Source organism: Galeopterus variegatus, unplaced genomic scaffold (genome assembly GCF_000696425.1).
Source record: "Galeopterus variegatus unplaced genomic scaffold, G_variegatus-3.0.2 Scaffold2765, whole genome shotgun sequence".
Taxonomy (NCBI): domain Eukaryota; kingdom Metazoa; phylum Chordata; class Mammalia; order Dermoptera; family Cynocephalidae; genus Galeopterus; species Galeopterus variegatus.
Genome location: NW_007728876.1, coordinates 95,993 through 108,415, shown reverse-complemented (window position 1 = coordinate 108,415; position 12,423 = coordinate 95,993). Strand labels below are relative to the sequence as shown.

Below are 12,423 nucleotides of genomic sequence, written 5' to 3'. Positions count from 1 at the left end.
GGGAGCGCCACCGCGCTCCCAAGTGGCACACTGTAGCAGTGCGCCACCGGGCCGGCCCCTTTTGTGGTTTTTTTGACAAAAATATAGCAAAGTGAAAATCACTCAGTAGAAATTGTTAGCCACCTGTTTTTGGTTTTCTATCCAAGCTTTATAGCGAGATTTTAACTGATCAGTCACTGGAAATGTTCAATACTGCTAGGAAGTAATATGTCTAAAATTTGAGTGGCCTAAAAACAGACTTTTAAAATCTTTTTTGAATTGGTTCTTTATTACCTTTTGGTAGACTGTTTGATCATATATAAAGTACACTTACCCTGTATGCAATACTTTTAACACTTATGAATCTACCTCCCAGGGCCTAAAAACAGACTTTTAAAATCTTTTTTGAATTGGTTCTTTATTACCTTTTGGTAGACTATTTGATCATATATAAAGTACACTTACCCTGTATGCAATACTTTTAACACTTATGAATCTACCTCCCAGCCCAAAAACCGGAGCAATACTATTAATTTACATCTGCCTTTCCACAGAGTAACACTCTCCTGTATTTGTATTTATCATTTTCTTGCCATTTTTAAATGACTCCATCACATATGTGTGTATTCCTATATAGCGTATTGCTTAGGTTTGGTTTGATTTGGGTTTTAGGCTTTGTAAAATTGAAACTATATATAGTATAGAGTTGTTTGGGACTTGCTTTCTTCAATCAACATACATCCTCAAGATTCATTCATGTTTTTGCATTAGCTGTAGTTCTTTCATTTTCATTGCTGTGTGATATTCCATTGCATATATACACCACGACTTATTTATCCATTCTCCTATTTATAGCCATTTGGGTTGTTTGCAGTTTGGGGTTAATATGAACTATGCTGCAATGATATTCTTGTTCATGTCCCCTGGCCTTTATATACAAGAGTTTCCCTGGGGCAGTGGTTCTCAAGTGTGACCCAGGGGCCTCAGTGTCCCCAAAGAATCTTTCAGAGGATCAAAGAGATCAAAACTTTTTCATAATACTAATACATTTGCCATTTGAACTCTCATTGTCTTCCAAGTGTACACTTGAATTCTTCCAGTAACTACATGATGTGGATATTGCAACAGATTGAATACAAAAGCGAAACAAGAATCCAGTTCTCTTCTATTAAGTCAGACACTAAAAAGAGATTTGAAAAAATATATAAAACACTGACCCTTTTCTCACTAAACATATTAACTGTCTCAGTTTTAATTTCTAATACAGTATATATCAATAGATAAAACCCACATAAACAAAAAGCTCTGTGGGGTCCTCAGTAGTTTTAAAGAATTAAAGGGACCCCGTGAGCAAAAAACATGAGAGCTGCTATTATAGAGTATATACCTGGTAGTGTAATTGATAGGTCATTGCATGTGCAAGTGTTCACAAGGTAATGCCAAATGGCTTCCCGAAGTACTGTTTGCCTCCACCAGTAATGTCTGAACATTTATTGATCACATTCTCTCTGACACTCGAAATTGTCAAACATTAATTTCCGCCAATCTAGTGGGTGTACACTTTGTATCTTATTGTGGTATTCATTTGCTTTTCCTTGATTACTCATGAGGTTAAGCTGCTTTCTGCGTCTTTACCAGCCACTATGTTTTTTGTTTTTCCCCTTCTGTACAATGTCTGTTTGTATTTGTTGCCAATTTTTATTGGGTCATTTACACCTTTATCAATTATGTGTATTATGTATATATTCTTTCAGTTTGGTGGTTGCTTTTTCCCTTTGTGTTGTTTCTTGAAGGACAAAAGTTCTAGGTTTAACATGGCCCAGTGTATAAATCTTTTCTTTTAAGGGTAGTGCTTTTTGTGTCTGTTTAAAGAAATACTTCTTTATCTCAAGGTTAGAAAAATAGTCTCCTATATTTTCTTCATTTAAAATTTGCTTTATATATTTAAATATGGAATCTGTCTGGAATGTGTGTGGTGTGAGCAAGAATACAACTTTGTTTATAATCAGTTGCCCCTGCACCGTTTGATTAAGGAAGGAGTTCTTCCTCTTCCTCCCAGTTGACTGTGCAACCCGTGTCTCATGTCAAAGTTCTATTTATGCGTGTGTCTGTTTCTGGACTCTATTCTGTCCATTGGCCAATTTGTCCATCCCTACACCAATATCATACCATAATAAACCTTGCTATCAGGTAAAGCAGGACCCTCAACTTATTTTTCTTCAGAGTATGTGAGCTATTCTCAGCTCTTTGTTCTTCCATAAATACTTTAGGTTGGATTTTGGAACTGCATTGAGTTTGTAGATTAATTTAAGAATTGACCTCTTAATAGTAGTGAGGATCCTATCCTCCTATTGGTGACAATAGTATATTTCACTGAATTTTAAGTATTCTCTACTATCTGTTTTAGTATTTTATGCAAATATATTTTTGCTAAGTTTCTTCCTGAAAACCTTATCATTCTTGTCACTATTGTAAATGATGTGTTTTCAGTTCTTTTTCTGTTATTGTTGTATAGGAATGCTGCTGATTTTTTAAATATTTCATCTTATATTCAGCTACTTTGCTAAATTCTCTTATTATTTTTAATAATTTGAGATTCTTTTGAGTTTTTTATGTGAACAGTCATATCTTCTGCAGAATGAAAGTTTTGCTTATCTTTTCCAATTCCTGTCCCTCAATTTCTTTTTTACCTTGTCTTCATGCACTGACGAAGATCTCCAATACAAGGAACAAAATATTGTTTTCCTGATGTTAAGGGACTGCTTCCAGTCTTTTCCCCTTAGGACAGATGTTTGCTGTTGGGTTTTTATGAATACACTCCATTGAAGAAGTTCTCTCTTGTTTCCTAGTTTTCTAAGGGTATTTTGGAAAATCATCAATGAGTGCTAAATTTATCAAATGCTTTTTCTGAACCTGTTGATATAATCCTATCACTTTTCTCTTGAATATGTTCTTTGAAAAGACTTTTACTTTCTTGGGGCTTGAATGGAGCCTTTTCAAATGTGGGTTGATGAGACAAGGATGAGACAAGTGCAAGTTTAGTGTACTTACAATAAAAAAGAATAAGGGAGAATATGATTTCACTGTCCTTGTTCAGTTTCATCAACCTTTGGTTAATTGTAAAATATAAAACACTTTGGTAACACAATGCAGGCCATTTCATCTCAAACTTTCACGTCAATAGGAATCACCCAGAATCTTATGAAAAGGCAGATTCTGGAGCAGCAGGTCTGGGACAAGGCCTGAGATTCTACATCTCTACGAAGCTCTTATTGATGCTGATTCCACAGGTCCAGTGGGCACACTAGTAGCAAGGTGGTAGCGACCTATAAGTGACTGCATTTTTTATTTTTTTAACTTTTAACCAATAAACTCAGCTTCAAATTACAAAGGAGAAAAAGATTCAGTCCAGAGATGGCGGTTGGTAAAACATTAAGGAAATTAGGTTAGGAAATGTATTTTAACCAGAATCTAGGATCATATGAATTGGGATGTCCCCTGCACTTGCCAGTACCATCCATTGCAGTTTCTCCATTAGGATGTTAACCGTGACATATTCCCCCTCCCTTCTGTTTGCCCTCTGTAGCTTGATGTTGTTGGGGACAGTGCTGTGGACGAATTTGAAAAGCAAAGGCCAAGCAGAAAACAGAAAAGTTTAGGACTCCTGTGCCAGAAGTTTCTAGCTCGCTATCCAAGTTATCCCTTGTCAACTGAGAAAACTACCATCTCCCTAGATGAAGTTGCGGTCAGTCTTGGTATGTATCATCAGATTATCTGCCTAGATGAAGTTGCGGTCAGTCTTGGTATGTATCATCTGATTATCTGGAGACCTATCTCCAGTTACAGTGGGAAACTGGTTTCCTAACTAAACAGTGGGCCCTCCAAAGGATGAGGACAGAGGAGCAGCCAGAACTTCCTTTGTCATTGTCAAATTCATTATGCACAGAATTTCAGGGAGCCCTTTATTTTATTTATTTATTTTTTTTTTTCCTTTTTTGTCTTTTCTCGTGACCGGCAACGGATCGCAACCCTCAGTGTCGCGCCCGTACTGGACCGGGACCAGCAACGGGATCGCAACCCTCGGTGTTGCGCCCGCACCTCGCTCAGCCAGTGAGCGGCCGGTCTGTATGTAGGATCTGAACCCTCAGCGGGAGCGCCGCTGCCCTCCCAAGCGGCGCACTGTAGCAGGGAGCCCTTTAGACCTGAGGGCCAAACAAAAATTCAGGTTTTTTAACCTCAAAAAATGTTTTTATAAGAGGCAATATTTTTATAAGACTTACGTTACAAATTAATATCCCATATTTTAAATTCATCTTATTTCAGACACTCAAAAAATATTTAGGAGTATCCTGCTTTTTATTTTTAAAAATACTTCTAGGAGTTCAGAACTGGTGTTATTTCTTTTATGAAGTAAGATTTGAGCAAAAGCATTATGTTTTGAAGCTCTATACCACAATGTTCACAGCAAGCCTGTCCAAGCTTGCATATCTGGAAGCATATCTGGAAACATATCTGGATATAACTCAAACAGCTAAACCTTATAACAAAGAGGAATACATGTGTTCAGGTGGCATGAGTATGTATAATGTGTGATGGGGTTTATGGCCTGAAAGGTGTATTCAGATGCTTCAGAATAGAGACCCCTAGTGGACATGGATTGCAGTTGGTTTCCGGATGAACATATTTTGACAATCATTAAGTAAGCAGAAACCACAGTGATTTGGAGGTGTCAGGGTATCTCCTTAAAAAATAGGAAGGTTTTACATACAGAAAAAAAGAAAAAAGTTTTGAAGAAATCAACTAAAGAAATAAATGATAGATTATATTTTTAGTTTGTTTCTTAGTTCTGTTTCTTCCATAGCCCAGAGAAATGTGCCCCAGCAGATGACTGTCAATCTGAACTATTCAACCTGATAGCTAAGAAGAACATTTTGGATGCTGGAAACTGAGATGAGGAAGAGGCAGTGGGTTGTGATGGGAAGATCATGGGCTGGGCTTTGGGTCAGGGCTGGATTTGAAGCCCAGCTCTCTAATTTACAGGCTTTAAGAACTTTGAAAAGTTTATTAACCTTTTCTTGTCCGTAGCATGGGGACTATAGCACTTACCTTGCAGAAACATAGCAAAGTTGGTGATAATGACAGTAACATGCCTAACTCAGTGCGTGGCACGGGTAGCTTTTGTTAGTATGTGGAACAGTTTCTACTTAGTTCTTACTAGAATGTCCCCACCCACCCTACCCCAGCTGTCCTGTCAGCCTCTATAGCTAGGAAGAGGAAGTAGAGTCCTGGGGTTGGGGAGGCTTTTTGGAACCCAGAAGTAACCGTGTTTTAGGACTGGTGACATTCAAAGGAGAAAGGGAAAGTGAGTCAGCTGGACAGAGGCATGGTGAAGAGACAATTGAGGCACAGGGTGCTGGACACTAGTGTTACAGAAGATAAGGGTAAAATGATAGATTGTCCAGTGTCCTTCTCGTTGGTCATTGGGGTTCGTGAAGCCCACTTCTTTCATATACCCACTTCCAGCAAGAGCTCTTGCCACTGCAGAAGACAAAAGAGTAGATGTTGGAGGGCTATGTTACACATCATAGCGAGGACAGAAGAGCATTCTGGAGGTCCCCGTGTTATGGCTGCCTACTGCTGAACTCCAGAGATTTTTACAGCAGCTTCCCTGTGCCTCATGATCACCCAGCCAGCCAAATGGGCATGACATGTCTCTTCATGTGAGGTTGGAAAATGGGGTCCCTTTCCGGAAACTATTTCTTTTTTTTTTTTATCTTTTTCGTGACCGGTAAGGGGATCGCAACCCTTGGCTTGGTGTTGCCTGCACCGCGCTCAGCCAGTGAGCGCACCGGCCATTCCTATATAGGATCCGAACCCAGGGCGGGAGCGGCGCTGTGCTCCCAGCACTGCACTCTCCCGAGTGCGCCATGGGGTCAGCCCTCTGGAAACTATTTCAGTGGTGACAATCTCTTGGGGTTGAATCTATACTTCCTGCCACATCCTAGGTTATAAGCTACAAGACCATATTTAACCAAGGATGTGCAGAGCATCCAAGTTGCATCGTTTCCCATATTCTGGTGCCATGTAGACTTGACATTGATATTTTGGGTAAGAAATTTAAAGAACTGGGAGTGACTAAGTAAATGGAAAATAGCATAGCCTTGGAAACTATCTTACTGGGCTGAGAGTTGTTCTTGATAAGTTTCTTCAGGGGCTACGGGAAACATGGCAACAATTGGTAAATGTTTGACTGTATAACTAATGCCATGACTCGGATTAATAGGACGACCTCAATACAAAAGAAAAAGAAGGCTGAATGTCAGGGAAAACCTTTCTAACAGAGCAAGCTCCCAGAGCAGCCTACAGGTCTTGAGACCTGTGAAGTGGAACTTTTTAGTGCACAAGCTAGTGGACAGTTAAACTCAGTCCAGATTGAGAAGGTGAATGATTAAGCAAGCAAGCAGCTGCCACATTGGTTTTTGCCAAAACCACTTACTAAACACCCATTGTGCATATTAAGCATCATCTTACTCTCCAAGTGGTCAGAATCTTCTTTTATTTTCCTTTCTTGGGAGCCACTAGATGGAGACTTAACAGCTTGTTATCAAATACCAAATAACAGAATAGCCAGGCATACAGCTGGCCCTGGGATTTCTCAGTTGCATTCACATGACATTTCTAATAGAAAGGTTTAGAGAATGTGACACTCTAAACAGGATGTGTTAATATATGAAAACAGACTGGAATAAAGAGCCAGGCAGTTCTGGACAAGGGACTGCTGATTCTTCCTGCCAGCACCTTCTAGAAAGCATCTGGCACCAAAGCCTGAGCTTCCGAGGGTGACGAGCCTGTCAGGGTCTTGAGCCCAAAAGTTCTGATGAACTATGAAATACCTCTTCATGCATGTGATAGAACTTCCTCTTCACTCCAAAGTTTTCTTTGTAATGTGGTGTATTTCTCATGTTAGATCTTTGAAAGGCCGATAACTACATTCACTGAGTCTGCCCTGATTATATAACAGTTCCTGGCAAGCAAAAGGAAAGAGGGCATCTTTGTAGCTGGGCCTGGAGGCTCTTGTTATGGATACTTAGATAAGAGCAAAGGCAGCTTAAAGGCCTGTTGTAGAACAGGATGAGTCAGAGAGATGTAAGATTTTTAAAAGCTGTTTCTACTATGACCGCTTATGTTAGCAGGGACTTTAGTTCTCTCCAATGCCGTGCAAAAAGTATTTGCAAAATAATATACAAATAGTAGATAAATGTAACACCTGTCAGAGACACAGACCCTTTACGTTTATGGTCGCATCTAATTCTCATCATCCTACAAGACAAATACTAAGGCACAGAAAGGTTAAGTAACTTCCCAAGATTACCCAACTAGTAAGGGATAGGTCAGGGATTCAAATCTAGGCAGTCTGACCCCAGAGCCCCCTATGCTTAACCACTGTAAATATTTTTGGTAAAGTCGATGACAACTTATAATCCTACCATTTCGGAAGTGTTGGGAAAGTGGGCAGGAAACAGATGAGCTTCATGGTCAGTCTGTACTAGAGTCTGTGTGTGTCACTGTTGGGCTTTCTGGCAGGATATGGTGAATGAGAACACAGGGAGAGTTGTCAGTGGCCATGAAGGACACAAGGAGACTCCCATGTTGTTCCAGCCCTGGCTATAGTTTCCTCCAGCAACTGGAGAATGGTACCCAAGCCCTTGACTCCTGAGCTTCCAGTTCAGAACAGGAAACATAATATTTGCCATCCATTTTCTTTACTCAGCCATTAAGAAAGGTATCAAGGTAATTTTTTTATATCATTTTAACTCCAGGAGAGGATAGTATTGTCCAATAATGAAGCATCAGTTATTGAACACAGTTTATTTAATAGTCCACATAATTAGCAATAGAAGTCAAGATCAACCATCCATTCATCAAATGTCCATTTGGCATTCTATTACATGTATTCCTCAATACCACCAATTTTAACATGCTGGAATGTTTGTGTGGTGTGCCTATGAGGTCTAAAGAACAGGTACTATACTGTTTATGCCGTAGAGATGGAGATCTCTAGATGAATGTTTTACCCCACACTTTTTTAAGGGTTGGATCCTAAGAAGAAAAAAGAGAAATGATTTCTGTTGTTTACATCCTTACAGGTTGAACTTACTGAGCATCCACACCTACTGGGCATCGTACAAACTAGTTCATAGACATGGTCCAGGCCCTCAAGGAATTTATACTCAAAAATGTTCATCGGCATGATGTCTGTTGGCTTCTGTTTTTCAAACAGGTGTTGAAAGGAGACGCATCTATGACATTGTAAATGTGTTAGAGTCACTGCATCTGGTCAGCCGGGTGGCCAAGAATCAGTATGGCTGGCATGGCCGGCACAGCCTGCCAAAAACCCTGAGGAACCTCCAGAGACTAGGAGAGGAGCAGAAATATGAAGAGCAGATGGCATACCTCCAACAGAAAGAGCTGGACCTGATGGATTACAAATTTGGAGAACGTAAAAATGGCTATCCAGATTCCCAAGATCAACAGCTCTTGGATTTCTCTGAGCCCGACTGTCCCTCTTGTGAGTCCATTGTAACCTCATGAGTGATGGCAGAGAGTGAGTGTGATGGTCTCTTCTGAAGAGATTCACTGCTGAGATGGGTAGAGCCAGATTGACAAACCTGGAGGGAGATGTTTTCTTACTCTGTCTACTGAGGAACGGGGGACAGATGGCTCCCCAACTGCGCTGCCCACCAACCCCACTTAAACCTGTCTAGTGGCAGTTCACTTGGCATTTGGCACGTTTGCACCATAGATCACCAACAGTGCTCTGGCTTTAGATTGACAGCCCCATGCTGTTTGCTTTTTGTGAAACTAAGTAAAATTTACTTTGAAGAAGTTATCTTTTCAAAGAGTTTTGTTTAATCAGATGTTGGAATACATTATTTAGGACTCCACGAACAGAAAATATTGATAAGAAAGATTGACAACCCCTGCTTTCATTTTGGTGCAGAAATTTTATTTATATCTGCATTGTTCTTCCCCCACAACTCATATTTATCCTCTTGCTGTTTTAGCTGTTGATCTTCATCATTCTCACCCTCCTCCCTGTTGCTAAGATGAGAAAATACTTGTAAATATAAGAAATAGAAGTGGATAGAGAGGGGGCCTGGTTTGCAGTAGATTCACTGCCTCATGGCTTTTAGTTCCACCCCATAAGCCAGTGCTTGTCCTAATAACCAGAGAAGACAGCCATCTGTCGGGGATGCTTTGCCTGCCATCCACAGGAGCACACATCCAATTGGTCTCCTATTTATGTATAGTCAGTCACCTGTCTCTAGAAAGAAATGGAAGAGGTGGGTACCTCCTATTGTTACTGTATATTCTAGATATTGTGGGCACAGACAAATAAAAACAAAGTTCTTGCCTCTGAGAGAAGAGTTGATGTTCCAAAAACAATTCCTGATCCCTACCCTTCCTTTTTTATCCTTCTACATTAATCTTTCCAAAAAGTTGCTTCAGGAAAACTACCACATGGAATCTATTATATGAATATAAGAATAAAGTGTTAAGAGCAATTTAAAATAGGCATTTCAGAGTTTATGCCTACTATAGAGTAGTTTTGCAAGCCACAAGAAAATTTGTCTCATTTCTTTTGAGATGACTTTTGAGATGTGTGTCCAATAGGCTTCTGCCTACAAGGGTGATCTTTGCATCTGCTGGTAATTAGATAGTTTTTCTTTTGGTAAGTCAAATGTTTTGAGGCTTTTGTTTCATTTTCTTTGTAGCATCTGCAAACAGTAGAAAAGACAAGTCTCTGAGAATTATGAGCCAGAAGTTTGTCATGCTGTTCCTCGTCTCCAAAACCAAGATTGTTACTCTGGATGTGGCTGCCAAAATACTAATAGAAGAGAGCCAAGATACCCCAGACCACAGTAAATTTAAAAGTAAGAATCTTCACCTAAATTTGCACTTATAAGCACAAAAAAGGGTGGGATTTCATATGTTGCTATTTTCTGCCTCTGACATAAAATATATATATATATATACACACACACACACACACGGGGTCTTCAAAAAATTCATGGAAAGATTTGTATTATCTTTCAGTTCTGTTTTTCCGGGAACTTTTTGAAGTACCCTTGTGGGGTTTTTTTTTGGTTTTTTTTTGATAAATGTGCTCCTTCCTGCACTCACAAAGGTTCTTAGTCCTGTGAGAGGTAAGAAAGATTTGTATTATCTTTCAGTTCTGTTTTTCCGGGAACTTTTTGAAGTACCCTTGTGGGGGTTTTTTTTGTTTTTTTTTTTGATAAATGTGCTCCTTCCTGCACTCACAAAGGTTCTTAGTCCTGTGAGAGGTAACTTAGTCACATGCTAGAATTCCCATTAAAGTCCTGTCAGATGCCTTTTTCTCAGCGGTTACAGTGAACAGAAGCAGAATGCCATCCATGAACACCAGTCAGGGACAGTGTGAATTACTTTGCGTTTCTTGTTAGTATCGCTGCATACAAGACAGAATGTCTGAGTTTTCTTTCCCCTTTTTTCCCCCTCCCCCTGCATACTCTTCTGAAGGGTGGAGATGAAAGTTATCTGCAGGTAAGAACCAGAGGAATGGCCAGGGGAGGGGTGGTGGGCATGGCTGCTGGACAGGGAGAGAGTTTCCGAGTTTCACGCTCCATACATCTTCCTTCTGTGTCGAGCTGGGATCCTGAGCCAAATGCCCTGGGCTGCCATTAGCCTTTTCAAGCCCTGGAAAGCCATGAGCTCAACATTCTCTAGGTTTTTTTGTTTCCAGTTGGAAGTTTAGCCACCCTGTGGGTAAAAAGGCCAGATAAAAATCCAGCCCTGTCAGGGAAGAAAGCTGCATCAGGGGGTGAATGCTTGATGTTTCTGGATGATAATCAAAACTCTTTTGCTTGATCTGAGCCCTGAGGTCAAGGGAGTTTCCTGCCCGTGAATCAATTTCTTGAGCAGAAAATAACTTTGTGGTCATCATCCTGCCCGTTTAATGTGTTATTGCCCGTTCTGGGTTTTTTTCTAGTACATGCATTTTCAAATGTCTCTCCCAAAACTTCTTAAGATTCAGAGAATGCCCATCCCAGCCCTCCCCCACTGGGTGGCCAGAACGCCAGGATTTCAGGTGAGGAGGTGCCTATCTTTAGCACAGTTGTACCTCGTGCATGACCTTGAGTCCTGGGCATCCTGTGCCCAGGTGTGCAGCCTGGCAGGAAGCTCTGGGGAATCCCTGTCATTTTCACAGTCCAGCTGCCTGGCAGAGCTGGTGCTACAATATCCTGCTGGGAGAAACTCAGGACAGGGTCTTGACATGCCACACATCAGAATTACATTTACTAAGCCTTTAATTAAAGCTAGTTTCCTCCCTGGGTGGTTTTGAAATCACAATGCTCTCTGCTCGTCTCCAGGTGCCTCTTATAAGAGGTGTGAAGTTGTGGAAATGGAAGGACAGACTGACCTTCCTTTAGGATGCCTTCAGATACATAAATCCTGGCTGATTTCATGACAGTGCCATTGGTCTCCCCATTGTACCCCACTGCCTTCCATTTGGGGTTTATATGGTGTCCAAGAAAACTTACCTGTCATGTAAATTAAAATGTAATGGTGTCACAGAAGGCATGACCATAATTGTGTTTTATATCTTCAAGCAAAGGTACGACGCCTGTATGACATAGCCAATGTTCTGACCAGCTTGGCTCTGATAAAGAAAGTGCATGTAACAGAAGAGCGAGGCCGTAAACCAGCCTTTAAGTGGATCGGGCCTGTGGACTTCAGCTCCAATGGTAAGGTGGCATGGTTTTGCTGGGGACCTGTTTTATTTATAATTCCCAGTTCTGATTCCAAACCATACATCTACTACACAAGGAGAATTGTCTTCTTTTCCCATAACCCACATCACATACAAAATTAGACTAGTGACTTCACTCTTGGATCAGTGAGCATTAGCCTACAAATGGTATGTGCTGGTTGGCTCACATATAGTAGGAAGGGAAATACTGAAAGCTTATAACGTGGCAATTAATGTAACTATTACATTACGGCTCTTTAGAATTTTTTATTTTGTTCCAAGGCTTTTTCCTGGAAGTTTGGGTCTGAGAATTAAAAATCACAGTCCTTTTGAACTCTAATTGTTTCTATATTAGCAGAATAAAACACTATTTTTCTTTGAAATTTGGATAATGTAAAAATTACATCAGTTACCTTCACAAAACTAATATGTGGTAAGACTGGTTCTAAATACAGTTTGGATGTAATGAACACTTTTTTGGTGCAAATGTCATGATTTTACTGACTGTAGCGAGTATTATCTTATACTTATTTCACAGATAATATCTGAGCAATCAGGGACCAGATCTTACTGCACCAGCTACTTTACATATAGCTGTGCTGCCTGGGAAAAGCCATTAAAGTTATTTTTAAATTACCCTTTCAATTTTGGTG

At 40.3% G+C, this 12,423-nt stretch overlaps 1 protein-coding gene across 1 annotated transcript in view; it reads left to right on the top strand.

The window, feature by feature from the left end:
- E2F7 (E2F transcription factor 7) overlaps positions 1-12,423 on the top strand; it is a 39,026-nt gene that overhangs the window by 9,900 nt on the left and 16,703 nt on the right. Inside the window, exons 4-7 of the mRNA XM_008582918.1 lie at positions 3,566-3,734; positions 8,261-8,548; positions 9,756-9,914; positions 11,631-11,765. Of these exons, the coding sequence (XP_008581140.1) occupies positions 3,566-3,734; positions 8,261-8,548; positions 9,756-9,914; positions 11,631-11,765 (751 nt within the window). The remainder of the gene's footprint in view (positions 1-3,565; positions 3,735-8,260; positions 8,549-9,755; positions 9,915-11,630; positions 11,766-12,423) is intronic.